The 27,970-nt window shown below is 35.8% G+C and overlaps 4 protein-coding genes across 8 annotated transcripts; 1 reads left to right on the top strand and 3 right to left on the bottom strand.

Annotated features, from left to right (window-relative positions):
- Positions 1 to 117: 117 nt before the first annotated feature.
- On the bottom strand, positions 118 to 5,832 carry LOC119989587 (probable ubiquitin-conjugating enzyme E2 26). The gene is made up of 8 exons (XM_038835206.1): positions 5,677 to 5,832; positions 5,510 to 5,591; positions 3,803 to 3,940; positions 2,633 to 3,631; positions 2,477 to 2,540; positions 1,948 to 2,087; positions 1,550 to 1,861; positions 118 to 646 (listed from the first exon to the last, which is right to left on the bottom strand). Coding segments are annotated over exons 1-8 (2,007 nt in total). The 5' UTR covers positions 5,679 to 5,832; the 3' UTR covers positions 118 to 376.
- A 517-nt stretch (positions 5,833 to 6,349) lies between these two features.
- LOC119990058 (probable ubiquitin-conjugating enzyme E2 26) lies at positions 6,350 to 12,283 on the bottom strand. Its single transcript, XM_038835876.1, has 9 exons — positions 12,103 to 12,283; positions 11,927 to 12,023; positions 10,225 to 10,362; positions 9,463 to 10,054; positions 9,034 to 9,167; positions 8,882 to 8,945; positions 8,284 to 8,423; positions 7,883 to 8,194; positions 6,350 to 6,877 (listed from the first exon to the last, which is right to left on the bottom strand). The coding sequence occupies exons 1-9, from the start codon at positions 12,135 to 12,137 to the stop codon at positions 6,575 to 6,577; spliced, it is 1,815 nt and encodes a 604-aa protein (XP_038691804.1). The 5' UTR covers positions 12,138 to 12,283; the 3' UTR covers positions 6,350 to 6,574.
- Positions 12,284 to 12,968: 685 nt separating this feature from the next.
- On the bottom strand, positions 12,969 to 24,487 carry LOC119988601 (protein ROS1A-like). Of its 5 annotated transcripts, none has more exons than XM_038833692.1 (21): positions 24,204 to 24,486; positions 22,433 to 22,697; positions 21,408 to 22,034; positions 20,845 to 21,225; positions 20,376 to 20,466; positions 19,949 to 20,286; positions 19,284 to 19,867; positions 19,126 to 19,205; positions 18,887 to 18,971; positions 18,710 to 18,801; positions 18,562 to 18,630; positions 18,408 to 18,444; positions 18,201 to 18,283; positions 17,364 to 17,828; positions 16,773 to 16,809; positions 16,633 to 16,690; positions 16,247 to 16,380; positions 16,079 to 16,144; positions 15,858 to 15,972; positions 15,739 to 15,777; positions 12,969 to 13,093 (listed from the first exon to the last, which is right to left on the bottom strand). In XM_038833692.1, exons 2-21 carry the CDS (start codon positions 22,674 to 22,676, stop codon positions 12,975 to 12,977), a joined length of 3,744 nt encoding a protein of 1,247 aa, XP_038689620.1. In that variant the 5' UTR covers positions 22,677 to 22,697; positions 24,204 to 24,486; the 3' UTR covers positions 12,969 to 12,974. The 5 variants fall into 5 exon arrangements, with proteins under 5 accessions (XP_038689620.1, XP_038689623.1, XP_038689621.1 ...); XM_038833694.1 differs by lacking the exon at positions 12,969 to 13,093 and adding an exon at positions 13,983 to 14,852 and having other exon boundaries at positions 24,204 to 24,487; XM_038833696.1 differs by lacking the exon at positions 12,969 to 13,093 and adding an exon at positions 15,315 to 15,337.
- A 1,011-nt stretch (positions 24,488 to 25,498) lies between these two features.
- On the top strand, positions 25,499 to 26,227 carry LOC119989577 (metallothionein-like protein type 3). Its single transcript, XM_038835191.1, has 3 exons — positions 25,499 to 25,656; positions 25,774 to 25,821; positions 25,931 to 26,227. Exons 1-3 carry the CDS (start codon positions 25,607 to 25,609, stop codon positions 26,031 to 26,033), a joined length of 201 nt encoding a protein of 66 aa, XP_038691119.1. The 5' UTR covers positions 25,499 to 25,606; the 3' UTR covers positions 26,034 to 26,227.
- Positions 26,228 to 27,970: the final 1,743 nt, after the last annotated feature.

Below are 27,970 nucleotides of genomic sequence, written 5' to 3'. Positions count from 1 at the left end.
ATGACCTCGTTTTACCCCCAATCTATATTCATGATAAACACATATGTATGACACACTTAATAGTGAAATGAGAGTCATATTTTGAGGGTCTCAAGCATTATCTTTGTTGGAATCGGATAGTGTTAAAAGATCTTGTTACGCTCAAAATCACGTTCGTTATAACTCTAACCTATCTGCATACACACCCATTTACAGTATCCAAAACCCAAAATTATTTACTAAAGCAGAAATGTATTATTGACATTTAAACTCTATAAGCTTTTAAATCGGGATTAAAAAAACTAAGTTGCAAGCCTCTAGTAGAAGGCTTTAAGTCTCAAAACTGGGACCTAACTTGGGGGGAAAAAATCATTCGACAGTCGGAGATAGTACTCACTCAACTCTTCCTTCTTTCTTTTTCTGCTGGGGTTTGGAACTTATCCAAGTTCTTGGCTCCAGTTTTCTTGAACTCGCCCACGAGCATCTCTATAAAGCCAGGGAGAGAGCCCTTGAACTTATCTGAGCAGCTTTTATCTCCCTCATCAACATCTTGAACTCCACCTTTAACCAGACATCCAACTTGAGCACCATCCATGTATGCTTTACATGCAACTAGAATATCGTGAGCACACTTGTAGAAGTGGCCCCGGACAAAATCCTCAAAATGCTGCAACAGAAAAGAACTACCTCATATGATGGTATCCAAAAATATGTAACCGGGTACAAATAAATCGGATAAGAAAATCGATAAGCTATCACAACACATTTCCCTCGTAAATAAGGGCATGCTTTGGTGGCAAAACCAGAGGGAAGTATAATTATTATATGAGTAAAGCAATTCTTGATCCTAAATCATTGAAGATACTATTACTTTATGAATTATCTTCCACTAATAAAATAAGCCCATTCAATTCATGGTTTTGTTATGATCAGTGATAAGCTGCAAAACCCTGACCCAAAACTGTTTGGGCCAAAGGCATTGATGATGATAATGATGGTATGCCCTAAAGTCTGAAAAAACACCATATCCTTTCATCCCTCTTCTCTCAAAAGAAAAGCAATTGTAGTTCTGTAAACCTATTATGCTGCTAGAATACCAGAACATATACAGTAAAACTCTAATCAGAACATTAAGGGCCAGCTTAGGAAGGACTATGGGTAGTAAAACACTTCAAACAAGGGAAAGCCTGACAAACTGCATCCTTCTAGGCATCCATGTAATTTACTTGTCACTTTTTAGCAAGAAAAAAATTGGTGTAAAGAAAAACTTAAATTACAAGCTTTTTAAACAAGATAATTTCTTGGTTTCCCATCAGTCTTCCACATAACATTTGTGCTTGTACTTGTAATGCATTAAATCTGTGATATTGAAGAGGAATTCCCACAAATACTCACTAAGAGTTAACTATTACCATTTGCAAGTATAGGAAAGAAAGCGCAAAGAATACAGTACAGTACTTGGTAGAATGCATTACAAGTAACAAAGGGGAGAAAAACAAGTTCGTTGATACAACATTGGAAGAACTAAACAAAAAAAAAATAACGATGACAAAGAACTCGAGAAATTCACCTTGGGTGGCCTCCTCATTGTGTAAATCATTGTCCTCAGCGATAAGATGAATGTATCTTCATTGTATTGTTGAGACCTCATCTCGCCATTTTCTGAACCACTCAAAGGGGCCCATCCAGGCTCATTGAAAAAGGGCTTCTGATTCAATATTAGTGCCTGTATTGAGACGAGCACTTGTAGTATTGTTGACACGTTAGGGATCCACTTCTCATTTTCACCTCCAGCCCATGTGTTAAGAAGACTGAGACATACTTTCCCGGAATTATATAAATTTGGGTTGAGACGAAGGCCACCAGAGTGGTAGTAGACACGCTAACACATAGTTCCAAAGTTATGAGAATAAAGAAAACAAAAGATGAAAACATAATCCCACACACCCACAATACCCAAACACATACCGGCGGTACTCTAGGATAGCCACTAGGGAAGAAAATATCAAAGAAAAAAAGGCCATCATGGTAGGGAGTACCCTGTGCTCCTATGATTACAGCCCTCATGATATCCATTCGTGTCTCGTAAACCCTAACAAATATCATATCTGTTGAAGTGGAAAAAAGGGGGAAAACATTGACAAACAAAGAGTGAGTAATCATATAATGCAATCAATTGAACTTATGGAAGCAATGACTTACAGTTCAGTGCTTGGAAAATATATATTCTATAACTTAAGAGTTTAAAAACTCAATATCATAACAGAAATTTTATTTTCACTAGTGATCTATTTTTAGTAGTAATTGGTTACCCAAACTGGAAAAGAAGAAACCTATAATATCTGCCTGATCATGTCTTTATCTATTGTACACTGGAAAATAATACTTGGTGCCAAATTTCATTGGGTATTAGATCCTCAAACTAACTTGGGAAGGTGTGGCAAAAAAATGATGACTTTAAGATCATGTGCGAAATTTATACACTGATATAACTCACCAGGCAAATCCTTTTCCAGGATTCTCCATTCTTCTTGTATTCTCTTTGCCCAATTCTTAGGTGGCTGGTGGAAAGAGGATAAATGAAAACAAAATCCATAAGAATAAAATTTTCAAAAAATATCGAGGAGGACATATTACTACAAACAATAGCTACCTGCTTCACAGAAGAACCTTCTGCATTATAATGATGATCAGAATAATCTTCAACAGTATCAAATCGCTTAAAATGCTCGAATTTTCCTAGAATATCATTTCCATCAAGAACACTATGATTTTTGTCTACACCTTCTTCAGGAGGGATGTTTGCAGCATCAAAGGGATCATTAAAACTTGGAATACTTGTATAACTACTAAACGAATTCATTTGGGGTTTGAAACCCCCCGGCCACATGGTCATGGATGGATCAAGAGTGGGAGGATAGATTGAAGCATAAGTTTGTGTTGGATTTGCAGGAAAATTGGGATAATATAGACTACTGGGAACTCCATGATGCTTTACACTAGCAAAAGCATGTGTTCCCAAATAAGGCTTATTTCCAGCAGGATGCATCACTCTGTTCATTGTGTTAACAGAAGTGGAAATGGTTGAACTACTAGAAGCACCTGAATCAATGTCAAGAGGGAGTTTCAGAGAACTCCCACTATGTCTGGAAGAAGTTAGTTTTCCCTTTCTTTGGTTGGTCTGGGGTTGCAACATAGGTGAAAAGAAATCCACTCCGGAAGGGTGGCTCACAGAATCTATTGGGGTTGACAAACTTGACATATTGACTGGAGTCTCCATATTTAGTTGGGCAGGCTTGAATGAGTAAGAAGAGTGAGATGGCTCAATCCCTTTAAAAGGATTATATAAATTAGTTCCACTAGCTCTGTTGTTTTTCTCATATGCAGAGAACCAAGGAACAGATGCCTCCACTCCAGGAGGAACATCCATAAAATCAAAATAACCTTGCAAACTTGCATACTCGTCAATATCCATAAAATCATCCGACAAAAGACTAAGATAATCATCCTCAAATAATTTATCAACTGATAAATTAGAACTAAGATCATCTAGGTTGATTGCTTCATCCAAGCCTTGGATGGTACTTTTATTAACCTGATTGACCAATTCAACTGCTTCCACATCAGGACAGGGAACGAAATTGGCATTTTTCTGGAAAATGGAATATAAGATAGGTAAGAAATAATAAAAGACTATGCAGGTTCAAGGTATAATTCAGATAAGAGAATAAGAAGAAAAGGCAGATTTACAGTAACAAAATGTTATGCATCAGGGAGGATTAAAATAACACAGAAAGTAGCAAGTACAACAGAATTAAATTACCTTATTTTGATCATTAGCAGAAGCCCCAGTATCATTTTTCATGACTTTTCCTTTACTTTTCCTGTCGGCATCATCTTCAATGAAAATGATATCAACATCTTCATCTCTTTCAACATCAATTACGTCATGAAAAATAATCTACATTGAAAAAAGAATAAAATCGTTCTTAAAGTTACAAGTATCTGGATCACTGGATGAATAGAGACATTTTCATATTTTAAAAAATGAGGAGAGTGAAATAGAGGTTGAGACATCTAGCCGAATTTAAAAAGTAACCAGAATAGTAAGAATGCGAACAACAACAAAAATAACATCAATTACAATGGCAATAATGGAAAGAACCAAGGCGAACAAAAAAAGAGGAATCTAAAAGTATAAAAAAACTTAAAATCTAGTAAGTTTGGGTGTAACAATAAAAAAAAATTATCCCTACCCAAGCATGTTGCTGTTGACATCAACTTATCTTTTGATTATGCTTTAGTGACTAAAATATGAACTGCCCAACTCCTTCACAAGAATCATCCATTCATCCCCTTTAACCATTTGAATATCATTACTTTTTGAGCATTACTCCTGAAAATGAATGTATGTACTAAATCTAAAGCATAAACACCCAATAGCTTCACCCAAGCTCTCATAAAAATAAATTACTTCAATATCATTAAAGCTTCTGAGCATTACTCCTGAAACCAAACCCTATGTGCTAAACCATAAACCACAAACACACACTAGCTTCACCCAGGCTCTGGAAATTGCTTCCTGCTCCTAATCTCATGCCACGAAAAGACACGCAATTTAGCCGCCTCATCCTTAACTCAATTAGCATTTCTCTAGCATGATTAAAAAATCGTCCTATGAATAAAAAATTCATCATGGTACTGTGATTAGTGTAGCAGCTCCTCCTTTTAAAGGGAAGTATTGACAATGAAGCAAACCCAATTGTCTATAATTATAAATTTGATGTTGGAGATCAACTTCAAAGCTTTCCGGAAACCCAAAAGTGCAACTTGTTGCTAACTTAGGGATATCTGGCTTTTCCATTCTCTACTCTTACCTCCTATGAGGCCTTCGTTGGTCAAGTATGCATTCTCATTGTATGATTCTATGACCAAAAGCATTGCACAAATGGAAACACGTCTCATCCAACCCACCTAAGAATGAAATTTGGCTCAATTCTATTTTACTGTGAGAAATATGCAACTCTGATGTATCTAGTAGAAACTAAAATGACTAGCCTTATAAAGAATACTATATAATAATTCACTTGGTATTAAGTCACTACTATTACACTACCCTAACTTACCATTTCCATTGAATAATCCAATTTACAAACATCAATCATACAGAAATTAAACCATCATTAATAAAAATAATAATAATTTCCAAAAAAAATTCCAACAATTCTACAATAAGAACTTAAATTCCCAAGAATACCAAGCAACCAAAATCTTGTTCAAGTAACTCAAAAACCATTAGCAGTAAAAACAAACAAACAAACAACATGATTAGAAGTCTCAAAGAACACTACTCAAGCCAAACACTCAAACGATCATGTAGCTAGAAATTGATTAAATCGCAATAAATAGTATAAAATCACTTTCAGCCAAAAAAAAAAGTCGCAAACTTTACACGAATTCAAAACCAAAGAGACTCGAATCAATCAAAATGAATGACATGCAATCTGTCAGTGAAGCAATTAAACGAGACCTCTTTCGTCTTAGGCTGTTTCGGAGTCCGAGAAACTGGAGGCGGAATCTCAATTATTTCCGGCTCCATGACCGATCGCTTCCTGTTTGGACAGTGAGAAAGTCAAAAAGATGATGAGAGCAATACGACGAGAAAAATACCAAATTCAAAAAGATACTGGAAGAGACATGGAATTCTGCGGAAGAGGCGTGGCCGCACAAATGTGAAATTGTGTTTAGAGAAAGCTGCGCAGGTTTTCCCGGCTTCGCTCCTATTGACAGTGATCAGCTTCGGATACAGAGGACTTTTCTTAATACATACGTTTGCAGATATATTAGATAGGAGAGAGAGGGGGTTTGTCGCTATATATAGAGGTTTGACACCGTGTATCAGTAAATAAAATTATTTTTTTAGATTTTCTTTGTTGTACAATATTTAATGAGGATAAAAATAAATAAAAGTGAAATGTTTGACCAATTTTTTCGGTTCCAAAAAACTATTGACAGTGTCTCTCATTGGAGGTAACTATCGTGTTATTTTGAGAGATAAAATATTTTTGAGGTTCGGATCATCAGAGCATGATATAGCATAATAAAACACATTCGGTATAAATATGGGAAGGGTAAAATTATATTTAATTTTTATTTTAAGTAAGTTTGTACTTAATTAGATTGATAATTGATTTTAAATAAAATTATTTATTTTGTTAATACCAATAATAGTCCACATTCCTCTTTTTATACCAATTAATATTAATTGTGTAATATAGCAATAATATACCACTTTCAGTGATTTTATTGGACAGCAAAATGAGTCTTTGATTTGTCAAACTTGATTTAAAAGATTTCTACTCATTTCACATATGGATAATTTGAATGTCCTTAATCAGTAAATCAGACAATTATATATATCACTTCAACATATGGGAGAAACCACACCAAGAGTTAAAAACTTCTCTACAGCGGTTAAAACGACTCTGCTTTTCATTGAGGGATTGAGGATTAGAAACTATGTTGCAGGCATATGGATGTAAAAGATCGTTCAATCTCAAAAATTAGGACCTAAAGGCGAAAAAAATCGCTCGTGCTACGGCCCCAGGCATACTGGCTTAGAACTACTGCTATTCTTCTTTCTTTCTTTTGCTCCTAGCTTTTGGAACTTCTCCAAGTTCTTGACTCCGATTTTCTCGAAATCTCCCAGAAGCATATTGACATAGCTAGGAAGAGACTCCTTGAACATCTGCGAGCAGCTTTTATCACCCTCCTCAATATCTTGAACTCCACCTTTCACCAGACATCCAACTTGAGCGCCATCCATGTATGCCTCACAAGCAACCAGAATGTCGTGAGCACGTTTGTAGAAGTGGCCCCGAACAAAATCCTCAAAATGCTGCAGCAGAAAACAGTAGCTCAGATGGCAGACTCCAAAACTTGTGTACATGATAAATTGGATAAGAAAACTGATAAGCAAGCAATCACAATACGTTTCTCCTAGTCAATAAGGGCACGCTTTGCTGGCGAAGCCAGAGGGCCGTCTAATAATTAATTAATTATATGAGCACCTGCTAATAAAAGCAACCCTAGATGCTATATCATTGAAGATATTATACTTTATGAACCAAATCCTTCCATTAACAAGTAAAAAAGTGATGAAACACAAGTTCACCGATGAATCAATTGAAGAACTAAACCATAATTACAAAAACTCCATGCGCTCTATGGTTTCATAACATGGTTTTAGGTAGAACTGAACAATACAGGTAAAGATGATGGTAATGATACATAAATCCCTTTCAATACACATCTTAATCTGTTACATGGGAGACAAAAACACGCTCTATACTAACTCTGTATTACATGTTATATAATAAAATGTAAAAGAAGAACACATGCATAATGATATCTGGTATGTTAAGAGCCTTTGAGCTATATGTATCTGATAAATTGTTTTACCCATTAAGAAAACTGATACTGTTTTTTGTTCTACACAGTGTTCTCTTGATTATATCATGATTTTTACCAAAGAATTTACCTAATTTTTCTTTTAGAATGTGGGCTACATTGAACCAACCCCTTAAGAATAAACCCAACTAGCAGTCCACCAAAAAATACAGGTAAAATTTTAGTACAATATCATTATTCACCAGTTAAGACTTGAACCTAAGACCTTTAAGTTTATAGCTGGTCCCAAAGATTCATTCCCTTTCTCAGAAGCTATCTTGTTCAAGAAAAAACTAGACCTTGCCACTACTTAGTTTCCAGTCTTTCATTACTAGATGACTGAATATGAACCATAATACATATTATCCCACGTTAAAATCGAGGAAAAATATAAAAAAGTGAGAAAAAGAAGATTAAATAAAGGATATCTTAAAGACAACGAAAATTAATTTACCTTAGGTGGCCGCCTCATTATGTAAGTCATTGTCCTCAGCGACAAGATGAATGTATCTTCATTGTACTGTTGCGACTTCAACTCGCCATTTTCTGATCCACTCATGTGTGCATATCCCGGCTCATTAAAGAACGGCTTTTGATTTAATATTAGCGCCTGTATTGAGAACAATACTTGTAACATGGTTGACTTCTTAGGGATCCACTTCTCATTTTTGTTTCCAGACCATGTATTAAGAAGACTGAGGCATACTTTCCCACACTGATATAAATTTGGGTTGAGACGAAGGCCACCAGAGTGGTAGTAGACATGCTAACAAACATAGTTCCAAAGTTATGAGAATAAAAGAAAACAGTAGATGCAAAAATAATCCAACGCACCCAAAAAGTCCAAACACATACCGGTGGTACTTTAGGATAGCCACTTGGGAAGAAAACATCAAAGAAGAAAAGACCATCATGGTAGGGAGTACCCTGTGCTCCTATGATTACAGCCCTCATAAGATCCATTCGTGTTTCATAAACCCTAACAAATATCATATCTGTTGAAGTGGGAAATCAGGAAAAAGAAAGGACAAACAAAGAGTGAGTACTTATATAATGCAATGCATGGCACTTATGAAAGCAAGTATGCATAGTTTGGTGATCAGAAAACATGTTATTTCAAAACTTCAGAGTTTTACAACTCTACATCCTCGCAATATTATTTATTGTAGGTTGAAACCTCCTTTTGGAAAATAATAACTTGCTGAAATTGGAAAACAAAACTACAATTTCTGCCTGATTACATATGTAACGTCGTCCATTGGTCACTAGAAAATAATACGTGACGCCCAAATTTCTTGGGGTATTAGATGCTCAAACTAACTGTCAACTTTAATAGCTTATTGAGTTTATAGGTATCAACATACTCCCCCGAGGGCAGGGGGTGTTGTGTGAGAGAAGGATGACCCAGTAGTCATGTGTGGAATCTATTCACTGTAAAATGCATACAACTCACCGGTCAAATCCTTCTCCAGGATTCTCCAATCTTCTTGTATCCTCTTCGCCCATTCCTTAGGAGGCTGATGGAAAGTAGATAAATGAAAATAAAATCCATACGAACTAACGTTTTCAAAAAAATCAAGACATGTTTCCACCAACAATAGCTACCTGCTTCACAGAAGAACCTTCAGATTTATAGTGATGGTCAGAATAATCTTCAACAGTATCGAACCTCTTAAAATGCTCGAATTTTCTCAGAATATCATTTCCCTCAACACCACCATGGCTTCTAGCCACACCACCTTCCAGGAGGGATATTTGCAGCATCAAAAGGATCAATAAAAGTTGGAATACAAGTATGATTACTATAAGAATTCATTTTGGGATTGAAGACCCCAGCCACAAGGGCATGGATGGTTTTAGGTTTGATGCATAAGTTTGAGCAGGAAAATTGGAAAAATATAGACTACTTGGAGTTGCATGATCCTTTACACTGGTAGGATCATATTTCTCGAAACCAGGGTTTAACTCCAGCAGGGAGCACCACAGTGTCCAATGTATTTACAGAACTAGAAATGCTTGAACTACTGGAGGTACCTGATTTCTTTCCACATGGCAACGAGAGTGAAAGGGAAGTTTCTGGCTCAACTTCAAGAGGGAGATTCAGAGTGCTCTGCCTGGAAGCAGTTAATTTCGCCTGCCTTAGACTGATTTGTGGATGCAACGCAGGTGCAAAGAAATCCACATTAGAAGGGTGACTTGGCGCATCCATTGGGGTCAACAAACTTGAACTATTGACTCGAGTAGGCTTCATGTTGAGCTCGGCAGGTTTCAATGAGAAAGAAGCGAGAGATGGCTCCATCCCTTGAAGGGGATTAAATAAATTGGTTCCACTAGCACTTTTCTTTTTTTCATAAGCAGAGAACCAAGGATCGGACGCCTCCATTCCAGGAGGAACATTCACACAATCAAAATGGGTTTGCAAGATTGCATACTCATTAAAGTCAGCAAAATTACTAGATAAAAAACTATTATAACCATCATCAAATAATTTATCAACTAACAAATTAGAACTAACACCATCTAGGATGATTTCGTTATCCAAGCCTTGGATGGAACTTTTACCAACCCCATTGACAGATTTGCGCACTTCCACTTCAGGAGGACAAAGAAAGATATTGGCATCTTTCTGGAAAAAAAAAGAACATAGTAAGATAAGAAAAAAAACTAAATTTTGTGCAGGTTTGAAGTACAATACAGATAAGAGAATAAGAAGCAAAAGCGGATTTACAGTAAAAAAGATGTTATGCATCAGAAATACCTAAAAGAATACAGAATTAGCAAGACAGAATAAATTACCTTTATTTGATCATTGCCAGAAGTATCAGTGTAATTTTTTATGACTTTCCCTTTATTTTTCCCGCTGGCATTATCTTCAACAAAAATTACGTCATGATTGTCATCGCCATCAACATCAATTATTTCATGCAAAATAATCTACATTAAAAATAGAATGAAATAAATGTTAACATTAAGAATATCTATTGGATGAAAATATACATTTTCATATTTTAAAAAATGGTGGAAAGAAATAGAGGTTGAGACATTTAGCCAAATTTAAGTAGTAATAAGTGTAATAAAAATGAAAACAGCAAAAAAAACATCAACTACAATGGCAATAATAGTAAGGAACTCAGAAGGGGAACAAAATTGAGGAATCTATGAGTACATTAAGACTTAAAATTTAATAACTGTGGCAGAGGCAATAAACAAATCCTCCAGTCATTTAGCGAGTGAGAAATGCAATGCCATCAAACTTTATGACATCAATTCACAGCACATAAATGTCAAGCATCCAGATCATAGAACAGTATCTCTTATCACATAATGTTTATAGACATAGATGCTTTATTTACTATAATGAAAGAATACCTTTAACTTTCTACAATTTCCAGAGTAGGGTCCCTTTCTAGAGCAGATAGCGTGGTTAAACTAATGCAAAAAAGAATATCAGTTTTGCTGTTTTTATTTGCAGGACAATTGGGAAATATTTTTTAGGAATTTCATTTTTTTCCAAGTGTTCTTTGAGGAAATTTCAAACTCCATTTTCTTTCCCTGAGAATAAAGAAAAACAAAAGAACGTAAATCTCAGAGTTCATGGGATTTTTTTTTCCAAAAGTATATCTTAACAACCAAAATCCAATCACTAGTCATAAAATAGAAAAAATAGCTTAGATAGAATTCAACAAAAAAGAATCTACATTATGGACACAAAATAATTTTTTCAAAGGATTCATGTATTGGACCCCAGATATTTGAATGAAGGCCCTCATGATGAAAATGATGACAATCATGATGTAGATAATCCAAACACAACATTTTCCGTACATACTACATTTGTACATATGTAGATAGGTTTGTACATGTGTGTGCATGAATAACATTTTGGTGATGCCGTGATGGGTCACATTGGAAAGTAAACGAAAGGAAAAGTTGAATGGTTGGAAAAAAGTGTTTGGTAGGAGGGAAAAAAATGGAAATCTGGTTCCTCAAAACTTAGCATTCTACTCTTACTATTTTGGAAGGTACCACTTCCCTACAGAATGAGTAAGAAAGAGAATCATGAAACAAAAATGGTACAGCAATTTAGTCGTCATGAATAATAATACTAACAACAACAATAATTAATTAGATGATATTCAAAACTTCTACAAAATGCAATAATGAGAACTTAAAATCCTGAGAGGACAGCTCAACCAAATCTCCACAATTCAATTACCACAGATTCCCTTTGGGAAATAAAAGTAACTCAAAAACCATTAGCATCAAAATTAAGTGAACAAAAAACTTATCAGAGTACTTAAAGCACAGAAATTGATTAGAGCATTTCCAAGCCAAACACTCAAACAATCATATAGCTAGATATTTATTTAAACTGCAATAAATCATGCAAAACCCCTCCAACTAAAAAGCACGTACTTTTCATGAGTCCAAAATCCAAGACACACAAATCAGTAAAAACTCATGAATGTCACTAATCAATCGATACCAATCACAAGACCTGTTTCTGTTTCTGTTTCCGCCGAGGCCGTTTCGGGGTCCGAAAAACCGGAGGCGGAATCTCAATTAATTCCGGCTCAATGACCGTACTTCGCTTCCTGTTTGGACAGCAAAAAAAGTAAACGATGAGAGAAATAAGACAAGAAAATCATAATCCAAAAAGCGACCATAAGAGACCTGGAATTCTGCGTAAGAGGCGTGGCATGCGTCATCGATCGGCTCTGCGGGAACTGCGCAGAGAGGCTCGACGAGCAGAGACGGTGGCTCTAAGCCTCCCACTCAAAAAGAAGAAGAAGCGAATTCGGGTCTTTTACGGCTTCGCGCCTAGTGAAAGTGATCAACTTCACAGACTGCAATCCACAACACTCCGAATTTATTAATACACCCCTCTATAAGTAGAGAGAGGTTTGTATGGCGAATACGACATCGTAGTGATATAATTATTTTTAAATATTTCATATTTAGAAATAAATTTATTAACCATTATAATGCATTTTGTAATTTAAAAAAAAAAAAAAATTTCTAACCAGAAATAGTTAAATTATAATCTATAAAAATATAGAAAACTCATTAATATAGACTTATCACCCCTTAATTGATAAAATTTTTTTTGGTAACTGTCCTTCGAATATCCGATATGGGCCTAACTTCAAGTAGTCAAACCCGCGCACATAAACCTGACAACAATATAAATTAAACCAAAATCCAACGTGTGACCACAAAGATATTGCTTTCAATGAAAATCGAATTCAAAATCCCCCGATTTCATACAATTTGGCCTGAGAGATTAACAAACTAGTTGAGTTCCTTGTTAACTATTAAGCATTCCTATAACACTAACATGCTAAATTTCATTAAATTTAAACTACTTTGAGGATTATGCATGGCCTAAAGAAAATATAATTAACTTGCATTTTTTTCCATAATATTCAAAAACCATTCTTTACATGTTAACTTATATGTATTTTTCCCATAAGAGTCAAAAACCAGTTTTCCACGTATATATACAACATGGGAATATATATATATATATATATATATATCATCTTTCAGTTGTCCCTTTTCTTCTTCCTTTTTTCCCCCAAGTTTGGAGGTGAAAGATGAAATCTCTTTGTAAGAGGTCTAGGAGCCCTTGTTTGCCGTTCAATTGCTCTTATACATATAAATCCTGCAAAACAGCAAAACACAAACTAATTAATAGTTTTACACTTCATTAGTGTCATCTTAGTACATACCAAGTCTCTTATATTAAGGATTATTCTATGTTTTGAGCTTCAAGATGCAAATCCTACGCTTGAGTTGATGGTGTAGCGACAAAAATAGTGTATATTCTCCCGATAACCAGAGTTTGAATCTCATTCCCTTTGCCTTTTAACAATAAAGAACAAACTAATTGCACATTTTAAAGGCCTTTTTCATATTTCCTTTATTTTATTGAGAAAGTAAAAAAAAAAATGTATTTACAACATTATACTAGAAACAGATCCAATAGAGTATTGTCATCTAAAATGTAGATGACATTACTCATGCACAAAAGTACTGTCAATGGTCTTTTCCCTGTCCAGTTTCAATACCTTCAAATGCTCTCTTCTAATTGAGACGAATTTCCCGTCGGAAGATTTTTACCTATTCTAGCAACTTAATACTTTTGGTGAAAGGTGTTTCATATGGTATCGGAGACTCAACCTCAACCTCAGGTCATGACAATTACCGTAAACAAAAAAAAATAAAAAAGTTTCAAGTGTTGTACCTGTCTTGGAAAAGAATTTTATTCGTAAGGCACCAAGCAGGTGCACCGAAGTTACAAGGAGGCAATACATAGAGCCTCAAGAAGAAGATTGTTACAAGAGCGAGCGCCAAAGCTTTAAATTAGAACAAAAACAGAACATACTATATTGTCCAAGGTTCTCTTGTTAACTTAAGCACCAAAGAATAGCCACACGAACCCGCTGCAAATTCTTCTTTAGTAAGTTGCCAGTACATTTTGTCTGCTATTAGCTCTAAAGTTGTAAATCAAGTCCCATAAGTTTATCATCGCCTCTACTTCCCCAACTATAACCAGAGTCAGATAAGAGTATAAGATGATCGACTCCCTGAGGGTTGCTTCCTTGTTGGTTGCCAAGATGTAAATATCAGGGAAGAACAATTTTAAGGAAAAGTTGGCTATCCATCGATTCTCCCAGAAGCTAATAGAATCCCCATTTCTGGCAGGTGAGAGCAAACCAGTCAGACCAAACCTTCATTCCAAAGCCCAATGACATGAGAGCCTCTTGGCATATTAGTGATCCAACCCTTACTAGAGAGGTACTAAACCCTAGCTCACAAGTGAAGTGTTAGAATAATGTATAACTATTAAAATAGTCAACTTCCTAGTTTCCGTCAGCATAAGCTTTTGTACCACTCTCCGTACAGAAGCAAATGGCGGGTTTTTCCTCCTTTTCCTTGCAAAAGATAGCACCTATTCGCGGACCTCCATCCCATATGAAGGAAAGCAGATGAGGGCGAGCTTCCAGTTTCCCAAGTATGATTACATATTAAACATCCTTTGAAATCTCCGAAGCCATCTTTCAAGCAACACTAATAGGGTAAAGAATCCGGTGGTACTTCCTTTCCCTCTTGGAAATCACCCTGAAAAAATTGGTTTTAGATGTTCTTCAATCTAGTTGCAATCACCCTAGGAATAGGGAGGAGAGAAAAGCAATACGTCTACTTTGCTTTTTTTTAGTGATAGAGATTTTATTGAAGGGATGCACCAAGAAGGTGCAATCCACGAGAAAATGCTAAAGAGGAGCTAATGCTCTCATGAAAATTAGTACACATATCACATCCATTGACAAAAGCCAATTATCCATGATGCAATCTCAAAGCCCTCCAAAAAATTCCTTCCTTGATTCTCGCTGCTAGCATCTTACTCAAAGACATCCGTGCTATGATAAACAAGGTCCCCTTGGCAGGTACTGATATGACAAGGCTTCAAATTTCAAAAATCAGCATTAATCATCATGGTGATTGGAGGCTGATCTTGCAAAATATCTGATTGGAAATGATTAATGAGGTAGTTCATTTTAAGACTCGAACGAATCTAGAAAACACTTACAATGTCAAAAAAACTTGGCAAGGGGATGTAGCACGTCGAGTGAGGAATTTTGTCAGGGATGGATGATAATGCATTGAGAATAAACTTTGGCTTTTACTTTTTAGCAAGCAATTAGGAAGATGGGTGATGAAAATATTTATCTTGAAAGATTAAGAGGGAAACTGGACAAGATAGAAGGATACAAAGTACAGAACAACAAGAGAATATAGAAGGTTACAAAAACTCAAAAACAGTAGGAAACATCAAAGCGGAACACTGGAAAATACTATCTTAACCAACGTTAAATATAACTATACGAGAAACTTTAAAAGGTAACTGTCATGTCCAAACTTTCATAAATAAATGACAACCCTAACAGCTTAAATACAATATAAAATATTTTTAAACAGTGCAACTATCCTACCATCAGCCCTTAAGAGTGTAAAGAGAAATAATTCCAAGTTAAAAGAAACACAGCTGATATGATCGTAAATAAATGTAAGTGAAATGTAGTAGCATTATCTTAAAGGTATCAACAACCTTGGTGCCTTAGGTTCTCCACTATTTAGATTATTAGCTGTAATGTGATGATTATGTGCTTTGAGGACGTATGCTCTTTTTCATTCAATATGGGCAGATTCGTGAACTTTTAAAACGTATTGCTGTAATTATAAAGCAATTGATTCATGATCAACTAACAACTAATTTGACCAGCATTTTTAATATGATTCTCATACCTTTCCAAAAGCTGTACTGAATTTCTGATGATGATAAGCCTGTTTTACATGCAGTGTCTCATGAGCCAATTATTTAAAATTTGCATGACTCCATAATAAATCTGTAAAACTGAATTTACCTCTGGTCACTGATGATATTGAGGTTCCGAAGTACACAGTCCGCTTTTCTAAGTTCCAAATCCATTTCCTTGGAATAGTGATCGGGTTTAGACTTGTTTCATGGTCAGCAAATACCTGTATATGGATGGCTGTCACAGCCTAGACATAAAACTAAATGCTACAGGTTCTAAAGATTGAGCATGTTAATATGAAAGTAAACCAATTGATTAGAGTAATTCACCTCATTAACTTGAAAGTATGTTCCATTAAGTGGGAAACTTGCTCTCATTTCTGTACGACAAGGTATCTGTCAATGCATAGGTAGACGAGTCAATTTTAACAATCTAATGTATATATATAGTTTTAGCTCAGAAGGACAAGAGAATAACTCAATCATTTATTTGCCCACCAAAATTGTTCCACGAATGGTATTAGAGTTTTGTTCTCGTCTACAGCAACAAGAAAAACATGTATGATCATTGCAAAACCCTGACTTTTTCCTGCATCTTTTCTGTGGTGGTTCAACTGAATCTGCTGTTTCACCTGAAAGTGAATATAATATCGAAAAAATAAAGTAATTAGCAATCTTACAGATTTTCCTTAAGTCAAATGTCCCATTTAAAATGCTCAGATGAGAATGTAAGGTATAACAATGTGGGTCTTTCAATTAAGATGCTAGACATAAGTCACACAATCTTTTCTTTAGGAAGTTCAAATATCACGTGTTGTGCATGCTGCATTACTAAGGGTTAAGATAACCTCACTTACGAAATACTGGTTTCGATTATAATGTACCTGGTCTCCAGATAGCAAGAAGATATGGGCTTGGATCCTCGGGATCTCTCCTCTCTAGCTGAATGAGTACCGTAAGATATCAGTACACATGGACATATGCTATCACAAGTCATTGTATATCAAGTTGTCAGCCAACTTACCCCTTCTAGAAGAGGGTGCTCATCTGGAAGTTGGTAGCTTCATGAGAATAAGACATAGTTAGTACACAATGTAGGCCTACATCTGCTGATATCATACAGCAATAAATTTTGCAATATAAAAAGGTAAACACCACATGTCGCAAGGCTTCCGCAGTGGGCAGAGTCCTGGACATGCAAGATGACATAGGTTGCACCCCTGCAACCCTACCACAAGCAACATGCCGCACCCTGCCAACTGCGAGAGTCTTGTGCGCAAGAGTTGTTTATCAATTTTTCAATGTAACATATTATAATAACGAGTCTCGTACTCCAATTTTTACATATTTTCTCCCAAAACTTTGCAAACTGATTCATTGTCACTTACAATGTAGAAGAATGTAGTAATTTTTGCTAATTTTGTATACTGAGTAGTTTGTATACCCTCATCAATTTTCTGTCAGTCTGTCACATTGTATTGATTCTAGTAATATGTTAGTGTGATAAAAATTCTAGTGCATATATCTTGGATTTTCATAATACTAAATGAAATTTCACCAAGTTTTCCAACAATGATATGTTCATACTCATAAGAAGAAGGCATTCTCCACTTACACTTGATGCTCTGTTCTTAAGCGACTGACATTCTTTAGTTTGCGCACAGGAATGGAAGCTACTTCTGGACTTAGAGCAACTAAAGCTGTTGATGTATCACTGTCTCGAACAATTGTCTGGTGTTCATCGATGGAATATCTTAAATTTGTCACAGGCTCTTCAAAGTTGAGTTTGATAGAAGGAATTTCGTTATAGTCATCCTTGAAGAAATCTTCAATATCGCATTCCATTGATTTTGCACAAACAGATTCTGCTGTTGCAGGTGATTCATCACATCTTGGTTCTAATGGCTCTTGCACGATAGGTGAACAATTATAACATTGGTGTTCAAATTTTGGAATGTGCACAGCTTCTAGAAGGGATATCGGCGCCGGCTTGACAATAATAGCAGGGTTTTGAACAGCTACAACCATTGTTGAAGTCTCTATCCTTTTGTCTGATGGCTCTGGTAGGGCAAGCCTTGCGCTGCACTTCCAAGTTAAATGTAATTAGCATACATGGAATTCAGGTGTTCATGTACAGAAAAAAAAAGTAGGGAAAAAAAGGAAAAAAAAAATCATGAACATTTAGAATTTGAAGCTTTTTGATGGAAGTCCAAATAATGGTAACATATGGTAATCCCACATCGAGATTTCTTGTCCAGTTATGCAAGAAAAAATTGTTCTCTTCGAACTTGCAATAATACTTTCATCCTCAAATATAAACATCCTATTGTATCTCTGAGTTTTCTCATTGAACTACAATATATATGTTAACGTTCTTAGTTTTGGCCATCCACTTATCAATAACATCAATAACTGTACATTAAATAAAATTGTGCAGCAACATTATGCAAACCTTGCAAATGCACTGGCAAAGTGTTTACACTCTCCTCTCATTGGGCAAGAATTGCAATTTGGTTTTTTCTTAGTGCAAAATACCTGCCAGATAGAGAAGAACAGGGCAATCATTAAAGATTTTGTGTGTAGCAGAGCATAAATGAAGAAGACAAGAGATTTTAGCGAAAGCTCTAGTAGCATATCTAAATGAGTTTGTTAAACACACCTTTCCAAAGGTGATCATTTGATAATGAAGTTCATACCTGTATTTACACGAAAATATTGTTCAGCTAAAATATTTTTTGTGATGTGGTAAAATACTACCATCTTCTTAACAGTTTATTGAAGATAAATGATTTCCAGGATTCTTTCGAGTTTACAATGTTTGATGGTCAAGGTTGCATAGGCGTGGCCATAGGTACTTTTGCACAGAATTCATTGCAGGGTACCTGTTGAAAACCCATATAAGGTTTTCTTTTTGACGAAAAAAGTGGAGACTTTTGCTAATGAGATATAAGTAATGCTTACTGTTCTAGAAGATGTATAAGCAGTTCTTCTGGCAGTGGTTGTAACGGGACCCATCCTAACCGCACAGCAATCCTAGCGATATTTGTATCAACCTAGTAGAAGAAACATATTGATCTTTGATGGAATTGAGAAATGTCATGAGCAGATAAGTGGTTAATGTATTCAACCATATCATACCGGGAAAGCAATATGGTGAAGTGTCAAGAGCCTCACACACTCTACACTTTTCAATCCCAATCCATATATTTCCAACAGGTATCTCCTGTAATATAGATATCTCATCAGGATTCTGTCACACTAGTATACCATGTGTTATGCATATTAAAACATCTAGAGATAGGAATAGTCTAAGATTTTGTGGAGACTTTCTTTGAAGTTCTTATAGAATGTGTTTACAAATCTACTCTTGATCTTACTTTGCATCATCAGGTGGAACATTTCGCAACCATTCAAGGTCAATGCTTCCATGTAGTGCAACAACTCGGTCCAAGAAGTCCTGAAAACATGAGCAATATTCACTACAATGTTTCTTACATAAGAATTAGCTTTACCTTGAAAAAAAATTCTTTCTAACCTTAATTCGTTTTGCAATAACAGTTTGTTGGCCACGGCTTTTAATGGCTTCTGCCACCTCACTGAGTGCAGCACACCTTACTGCCTCCCAGTCAACAGAATCTGCTTGATCACTGCCTCTTGGTCTTCCAGTGTCATACATTCTCCTTAAACTATCCCAGTCGAATGGTTCAGCGTGTTTCTTTTTAACCTTTTTTTGGTTCCTTCTTGAATAAGTCTTGATTTTACCACATGCCATGTCAGAAAAATATTTCTGTCCCTTGGTTTTCACCTTTCTTGCTCCACATCTTTGCTTCTTCGTGTTGGCCACATCATAAGCTAGGTCCTTAGTCAGCATATTTTGAGAGTGGAAATTTATTGTTTTTCCTCCTTTTTCCCTGTTATAGGTCTGACAATTCTTTCCCATCACATCATCTGCTTGTGAGCTGTTCTCAGGGTTCAAACAGCATTTGCCTATCACCATCATTTCCTGCTCATCTTTTGGTGGCAATTCCTTTTCATTTGTAATAGCACTGTTAATACTATCAACAAGGAACGTTATCCTTTCATGGTCTACACGCTCTGACTTTGGCATCTTTGAGACCTCTGAGAAATCCAAAGGGGAAGAATACTTGAAGCTTATAAAGCGGTCATGAAAATCATGTAAAGCAAGGGATTTTTATGTACCTTTCAAGCTGTCAATCATGTTCAAGATTGATGCTTGATTTGAACCTTCCTTCTGTAAGACTGCTACGCAACAATGTTCTTTGCTTTCATCAGTTTTCCCTTCTGTCTTGAAAAGAGACACTGTTATGTTCTCCAAATGCCCGTTCACGTCTAATTTGGTCTCATCAGGTTCGCTGACAAAATATCGGTTGCCCTCTGAATCATATGTTGGTTCAGCTGAAGTGATTGTACTTCCAATTGAACATTGCCTCTCAGTGGTCCCAAAATTTTGGTAGCCTTTCTCATGGTCCACTTCTGACAGGACAGGAAACTTTGCACCAAGTGACATATAGGCAGAGCTGAGAAGGATAGAAATCATAATGTTTTCTAACTAAGTTATTTCAGATTAAATTTTGTATTTAGCATCACATGGAAATGTCTTAATTACCTCGATCTGTGGTCAAACACATTCTGGGTAAGGAAAACTCCAACAACTGAGTCCACAACTGAACCTTTCCATGGTTTGAAGCGCCGATCCCCTGTGAAGCTCATAAAATTTAGTGTTAGTATATTTACTAGTAATCACACATTTCTCATTAGACTCACTTCTTTATAATTTAAACATAAAACAATGGGTACAGATTTTAATGTAATATATGAATAGAACAATTGTTAGAAACAAGATCTGTTTCCTTCCCAAATGTCATCTCTTTTTGTATACTAAGTATTCAGATGCAAATGTTAATATAATACTGGCCAAAGGACATACTTCCTGTACAAGCGGTAGGGCAATTTTTTTTTATCTCATGAAATGACACCGAAAACAGTATCGAGGTCCATAAATCACCCATGCAAATTGTCAAGCGTGCATCGCATAGTTACTTACTTACTTGTAATGGAATTAAGTGAGAATGTACCTAGGATTTCATAAATCTGGCTTGTAAATGCCAATGCCCGTCCGCAGAAAACCTCCCTTTCTTCTTTCCACCAATTCTTCTTTTCTTCATCTGTTTTATCTTCACAAGCACTATTATCTTTTGTTATAAGTAGCTTCCAGGTTCTCAAAGTCTCGCTGTCGAGATCCACTTTTGGCTGGTTATGGTTTTTAGCGGTAGCTACTGACCCTGGGTAGAGAATGAGAGTCCCAGCTTTGCAGTGACGGCCATGTACATCACCATCGCTCTCTATGTCTTGGTTGACTGCATCATGGCTATCTAAATACGTAAGTTGCTTAACATTGTCATTGTTCTCTGTCCCAAAAGAATCCATCTCCTCTTCATTTAAGACAACCTTTGTACCTGCATCAAATACATAACAGAAGCTCTGTCAGATCGAGGTTCCATGGTTGTAACTGATTACATGCACCTCATAATAAACAAATAAAATGCAAATTGGCCATATTTCAACTTCATGTTCTGGTATAATCTCAACTCCTTGCATCTCAACGGCCAATGTTGAGGACCCATATGCAAATCCTTACATGATTTTGTTTTCCCAATTTCATGATTGCTGCAAGCTTCAAGCCGTTGGACATCGATCCTAGGTAAATCTTTGCGACCTTTAATGTCATGGTGATTTTCGATGGCTTGAGTTTCATTGAGCTGTGAAGCTTTAACTTGATGAGTATCCACTGTAGCCTGTTCATTACCCAGGTGATCTTCAATGTCAACTTCCAAAACCTGCATACTTGGCTTCTCAGCACTCTCACTCATTTCTGCAGTGGCTGATGCTTTTTGGCTACTTTTTCTAACATATTTTCTTTTCTTCCTTTGATCTGACTCAGGTTTTCGACTCCTTTTCCTTCCACACTTACTTTTCTCTATTTCCTCACACAAGTTTTTCTTCAAAGAAGCATGCTTGGGAGTTACAGGCTTTGGTGTCTTAGGTTCTGGAATTTGTATGGGTGTGCCTTCAACAACCACTTTGGGTCTATGTTTCCTCTTTCTAGGCTTCTTCTGTGCTCTTTCATTGAAGTCCATCACATCATTTTGACGCTTGTTCATATGGTTCTTCTGTGCCCTTTCAACATGATGCAGCAGGCAACTGTCATTCACCATATGAGAGATTGTTGGCTCCTGAACATCTTTTTCTTGATTTCTTTGATCATCTGCAGTCAAATTTACAATCTTAGTATATGTTTCCCTTCATCATTAAATCTAGTGTTACTAGTAAGAAGCGGAAGGAAGATAATGCCAACGGAAATCGGAAGAATTGTTAACATTGGAATTGAATTTATTTCCACACCAAATATCACAGCAGTAGAGATTCAGCTATTAGAACTCTCGTTCAGTTCCATCTACTGTAACCAAATTTTACAAAAGGATTTGTTTGTATTAATACAGTACCAAATTTCTCAAACAACAACAGAGCCGTCAATTGAAAATTGAAACTGAAATATTCGTGTTATATTGCTTTGCATGAGCTTAATTAAGCAAGTCTTCCACACGCAAATGCATTACTCAACTTCTCCACTTTCATGTCTGTTACAAGGTTTGGATAACGAACCTTTCTTTTCATACGAGGGAACCGTGGAGACCTTGAAATGAAAGTTTCCCTGCAAAACTCTTGACAGAAAACTCTCACTAGGATAGTTTCTTGACTGCCTTCTAATATAGACTTGTTGTGGCCTCAAAGGACTGGGCTTTGTGGGGGTCTCTGGAACCCAAGAATATTGTCTTAGAGACTCATGCCTTGCAATGTCTATTTTGATGCCTTCCGCTCTCCACTGACAATCCTTGTTTGATGGCATTCTTCTGCTAGACCTAAAATCCTATAAAATGTATGAGCCATCTCAGAATTAGCAATCAGAAGAAGCAACCAAATAAAAGAACAATCAGCCTGGCTGAATAATCAGTTTCTGTGGTTATAAGCAATCAAAAGAACTAAGCGTATAAGCAGAGATGCAATTTGCAACTTCATTCAGAGAATTGGGAAACAGAGCAATAAAATTACCGTAAAGGAAGCAAGGTTTTGCAGTAGAATCATTCATTCTACTACCCAGCAGAGAGATACGGGCTTTTATACACATAAATGTATTCATATAATGTCCAATGAGTAGAAAAATCTCTAACCAAGACAAAGTGACCAGACGACAACTAGTTAATTCATTCAAAATACAATAACCTTCATTTAACAATGAACAGTTAGTGCAATAGTACATTATTCTCTGTCTGTGCTTCTCTAAGCTGGTCGCTTGGTAAAAATATCACTCGCTGCTCTTAAGACCAGAAAAATCCCGAATGTACTCCACCCTCTTTGATTGCTTCACTCTAATGAAGTAACGCTTGGTCTTAACACTATGTCTACTAGACAATGACTTACAAGGTTCTTTGACATGGCAGTAGTTGATTCGTTATCACAATACAACAATGAGCTTTCTCACAAGTGTATTTCAAAGTCATACTTAGCAAAATTACTTGACACAACTCTCATATACTCATGCTCAACAAAAGATTAAGCAACGGTTAATTGCTTCTGGAGAGACAGCAAAACATTACAGAACAAGAGAAAAATAGTAACCTAAAGCCCACTTCACATAATTTTCAAGTCCATCAAAATCATTCACTCCATAATAATCAATAAACTACACCTCAGAACTCTCCCACCCTTACTGTCGAAATTTTAAGTGCCTGCAAGCAACAACATACCTTACCATTGCACAAGTTTGGTAGTAAAAAAAGGCTTTTCTGATTATTATACCTTTCTCGGAAGAATTAACTATAACAAAACCTACATTCCCCTTGTAAGAATAATATATATAAAAGGTGTGAAACGCCCCAAACTAACCAGTTAACTTATTGAGTTAACTTATTGGGTTGATGGTAAAGTAAATAATCTTAACACCCTTCACTTCCCTCAACACAATCAAACTTACAAGAACTAGTCTTAAGAGCATGGTGGAGGCTGGAAACAACTGGGGTTTCTTCAATTTCTCAATGAATTCAAAAACCCAAAAAAGTGCATCAAATTTTACAGTGATTTCCAAAAAACAAAACAGCATCAGAATTTTACATTTCAACTGCAACAAGTTCCCCTTATTAAATTCAAGTAATTATAAACCCATTAGCAATGCAGCAAAATAAAGTAAACAAAACCCTAATGTCAATCCAAACAAGAAATTCAGGCCAACTTTCGATCAATCAAATAAGCAGAATACAGAATACTACAATGCATGCAACGAATTATATGCTTTCACCATCAACAAAAAAGTACCCAGAAAAAAAAAAACACACAACCATTAGAAAGAAAAACAAAGAGAGAAACTTTTTAAGGAAACCTGTCTCTCGGCTTCAGCAGCTCTGATTTAGCAAAATGTTACTATATTTCTGTTTAGGAGGGAAGAAAAGATAGATTATAGTTAAGGTGAGAGAACCTAAAATTTCATAGAGACCCATGTGTCTTGTTTTTAGTAATTGATTCGCCACCTGGTTCATGCATTCAGGAGGTGTTGAGAATCGAGGTAATAATGTAAATTCACGCATCTTCCTCTTAATTTCAGCTGATATTTTTATCACATCAAGTAAAATTTCTCATTTATACAATAACACTTCATTGTACAATATGAATTTCTGTATGTTTCTGATAAATATGCTTTTGATAAAATCAATCAAATAAATAAAATAACGATAATATATATTAGACTAATCCTACACAAAACATTATTTTGAAAATTTTTTTGGGTGTCCATCCATTTTTGGGTAGAAAATTCAAAATTCGACCCATCATTTTAACAGCATAGGATGTGCATGATAAACCATTCCAAATCTGGGATTAAAACGAAATTAAGAAAAAAATACAATTATCTTGTTATAATAACAATGAAATAAACCATCGAATATTTTTATCAACTTGTTCGTCATTTTTCAACAATATTTATATACCTTTTTGGTAAAAATATATATAAATGTTTCAATCTTGAAGAAAGTTTTGAATGGAATATATTCAATCACTGATCATCAAAAACTGAGAAGAAAAAAGTTAGTAAATATTGTGAATTTGAAACCATACAATATATGTTTTATGGAATGTGATTCTATTTTTGTACTTCAAGAAAAAGACCGATTGAGATTAAAGATTCGGAGACAGAGAATCCCAAAACTTGCACCAATCCTCAACCCAACCCATCAATAATTTTTTTTGAGTGATCGAGAAATCACCTAACCCAAAGTCATATTGACGACAGATAAGACTAGAATAAAGCCTATTCGTAAGAAATAAGGCTTTTAACCCCTCTCCGAAAGTGAACAAACTCACAGAACCAAAAAAACCCAGAGAAATACTTCCACCTAGTTCAAATTCCCGACTTTAGCATCATCCACCGTAAACTCACATATAGTCAACTGAGCTATTGCAACTTCAATTCAAACTTGAAAAGTTTTCACAAGAGAAATATACATATAGATATCTTTAAAGTACATTTCCACAAAAAGAAGTGAGGTGACATGCGAGGAGGATAGCAGTCCTAGCCCCACCATTATCAAGATTCCATTGAAAAGTGTGTTTCTTCACACGTGCTTGGGTGGTCCACAAGTATGGCCCCAATTCAACCAGACAACCATTGCATTGCACATCTCCTCCTATAAATAGAGCCAATATGCAGGCTATGGAGATATAGCAAGCAAGTGATCATACCAGTAAACACAGAAGCCTTTCCATCTTACTCTTAATCTCAGATCAACCATGTCTTCCACCTGCGGAAACTGCGACTGCGCTGACCAGAGCCAGTGCACGTAAGTCTTTCCTGCATAAGCTATACAAGTAGTTAATGTTACTTTCTTCAGTCACAATAAGGTTGAGAATCTGATATCATGAAGTAGTTCATCAAGCTCTACTGTTTTTTTTTGCAGAAAGAAAGGAAGCAGCTATGCTCTCGACATTGTAGAGACTGAGAAGAGGTATAATATCTGCAATCAAGAAATATCTCTCATCTTCAATATTGAAAGATGGGATAACTAAACTTGCCTAATCGGCTAACATAATGGGTGATCTCTGTGTTCTTTGCAGCCGCTTTGACGACATTTTCATGGAGGTTCTGGTAGCCGAGAATGATGGCAAGTGCAAGTGTGGCACCAACTGCACTTGCACTAACTGCACTTGTGGGCATTAAGCAGAATACAAGGAAACATGATGCGCAAGCTATTTACAAATAACTAATGTAATGGTGTTGAATAATTCGTGTCCTCCATCATACTACCTGTGAGTGTGTGTGTGTGTGTCATGTTTGTGTTTCCTTCAGAGCTCTGTAATGGCCAAGACTTTGGCCTTGTGCGGTCAAATGAAGTGCTATTAATTTAGTATAAACTCTACAGTCTCCAACACTTGTTTTGACAACTAAAATGGTGTACAATAATACAAGATCCATACTACTAGTAACCTACTATGATGAACAATTAAATAAGGCACTACCTGAAATCCTAAAGTCTATAAACCCTAAACATCACACATGCAAAGTCCAGTAAGAAATCTTTTAGAGGTTTTCAATTGCAAATTAGAGTTTCAAAAAAAATATGGTAATAACCAACTTTTCATCACTGCGAGTGCTAAGTGGATAACGATTGTTCCTAACCCACTCCGTCCAGAAAGAAATTATAGAGCAACTTCATGATGACAAAAGAATTTAAGAGGTTAATCACAATCTCTTATCCTCAAAAGTATGTAGATTCACAGGATATAATAATACATAAAAACCGAAAGTTGAGAAAGAAGCCTGTAGACAACAGCAGAAAACTACTAAAACCCTGCTATAATAATCCCTCAAGTTCCAAAAAAGCATAGGAAATGACCGAAAGTTGGACCAGCTAAAATTTGGGATGTAGAAAAAATCTGCAATAGTATGCTTACGAGAGTTTCATATCAACCAACAGATAGTTCAACAATGTTCCACAACTTATTAAGTTGAAGATCATGAGTATTCCCAAATATGAATTAAGCGTAGGGATTATTAGACCTGTGTATTGAATATGGATGCAATCTCATTCTAACACATGTAGAACGATAACTTGCATCAAATTACAAGAAAAGGAGTTAATAATTTCAAGGGTTGAAAAAATATAAGCAACTAAATGAATACATTGTAATCAAACTCATTCTATCAACTAAACTGTTCTAGGACCTTATACGTTAAAACCCTCAGCACGAAGGCACTTACGATGAGCCTCAATCCACTTTTCACAAGCAGTTTCTCCATGCTCAACAATGCAATCATCTCTAAGCTTTTTAGTGTCAGGGCAAGCACAGCAAATCTTCTTCTTTGGCTTCGAATCTGAGCCAGGAGGAGACGTCACTGACGATTGGGTTTGAGGTGTCCCTGCCAACACTATGGGAGGAGTAGTTTGCAAAGGAAGTCCAGCCATCTCAAGGATCCTTGAGGAAAAAGGTACTAAAGTGATGATAGTCCTGTTACAGGGAGAGAAAAAAAGGAATAAAGAAATTAATTTAGAATGAACTTTTCATGTCACAATTGCAAGTGGTGAATTAATCATGATGCCAAGTCTCAAAATGAAAGTTTTTATTTCTTGTTCCCCCTTCAAACATAAGCAACATAGCAATAAAAAGTTTCAACTGCTAAGTGTACTCAGTACAAAAGATTGAACAGATATACAAAACTCAAAAAGATTACTGATTGAACCTTGTAAGTTAAGGAGATACAGGAGAAATTAGATTGGCTTGATGGTTACAAAATCAATCAATAACCATGTAATAAACTTACAAGAACATGACATAAGGACAATTTAAGCAAAGTGAGCCATTCAGTTCCACCATCAACTAGTTATGCATCAAGCCATTACCGTTTAAGCAATTAATAGATTCTTAATAGTCACTTTCCATTAACTTTAAGGTAAAAAGAGACTATATACAATTCAATATCATATTAAAACATAAAACCTTCAATGTTTTTTTCATAAAACATTTTGCGTGCGAAACTCAATTCTTCATACGACTTACACGAAAATCTATCAAACCCTAAATACCGCTGGCATAATCAGACAGATAAGAATGGAAACGAAAAACAATCAAAAGAAAATTCCAAAGCAAAACCGATTA

This window comes from Tripterygium wilfordii, chromosome 21 (assembly GCF_013401445.1).
Source record: "Tripterygium wilfordii isolate XIE 37 chromosome 21, ASM1340144v1, whole genome shotgun sequence".
NCBI classification, from domain to species: domain Eukaryota; kingdom Viridiplantae; phylum Streptophyta; class Magnoliopsida; order Celastrales; family Celastraceae; genus Tripterygium; species Tripterygium wilfordii.
Note: the sequence above shows the minus strand (reverse complement) of the source record. Positions and strands in the feature narration are given on the sequence as shown.

Excerpts from the sequence above, each read along its gene's own strand:
- LOC119989587 (XM_038835206.1), bottom strand. Across the intron at positions 1,862-1,947 it reads GCTATCCTAGAGTACCGCCG|CGTGTCTACTACCACTCTGG; the intron begins GTATGTGTTTGG and ends ACTATGTGTTAG. Across the intron at positions 647-1,549 it reads CAATGAGGAGGCCACCCAAG|CATTTTGAGGATTTTGTCCG; the intron begins GTGAATTTCTCG and ends TTTCTGTTGCAG.
- LOC119990058 (XM_038835876.1), bottom strand. The coding sequence starts at position 12,137 with ATGACGCATGCCACGCCTCTTACGCAGAATTCCAG. Across the intron at positions 12,024-12,102 it reads CCTCTTACGCAGAATTCCAG|GAAGCGAAGTACGGTCATTG; the intron begins GTCTCTTATGGT and ends CTGTCCAAACAG. Across the intron at positions 8,946-9,033 it reads AAGGTTCTTCTGTGAAGCAG|CCTCCTAAGGAATGGGCGAA; the intron begins GTAGCTATTGTT and ends ACTTTCCATCAG.
- LOC119989577 (XM_038835191.1), top strand. The coding sequence starts at position 25,607 with ATGTCTTCCACCTGCGGAAACTGCGACTGCGCTGACCAGAGCCAGTGC. Across the intron at positions 25,657-25,773 it reads GCTGACCAGAGCCAGTGCAC|AAAGAAAGGAAGCAGCTATG; the intron begins GTAAGTCTTTCC and ends TTTTTTTTGCAG. Across the intron at positions 25,822-25,930 it reads ATTGTAGAGACTGAGAAGAG|CCGCTTTGACGACATTTTCA; the intron begins GTATAATATCTG and ends TGTTCTTTGCAG.
- LOC119988601 (XM_038833692.1), bottom strand. The coding sequence starts at position 22,676 with ATGCCATCAAACAAGGATTGTCAGTGGAGAGCGGAAGGCATCAAAATA. Across the intron at positions 18,284-18,407 it reads AAATGATCACCTTTGGAAAG|GTATTTTGCACTAAGAAAAA; the intron begins GTGTGTTTAACA and ends TCTATCTGGCAG. Across the intron at positions 16,381-16,632 it reads TCTTGCTATCTGGAGACCAG|GTGAAACAGCAGATTCAGTT; the intron begins GTACATTATAAT and ends ATTCACTTTCAG.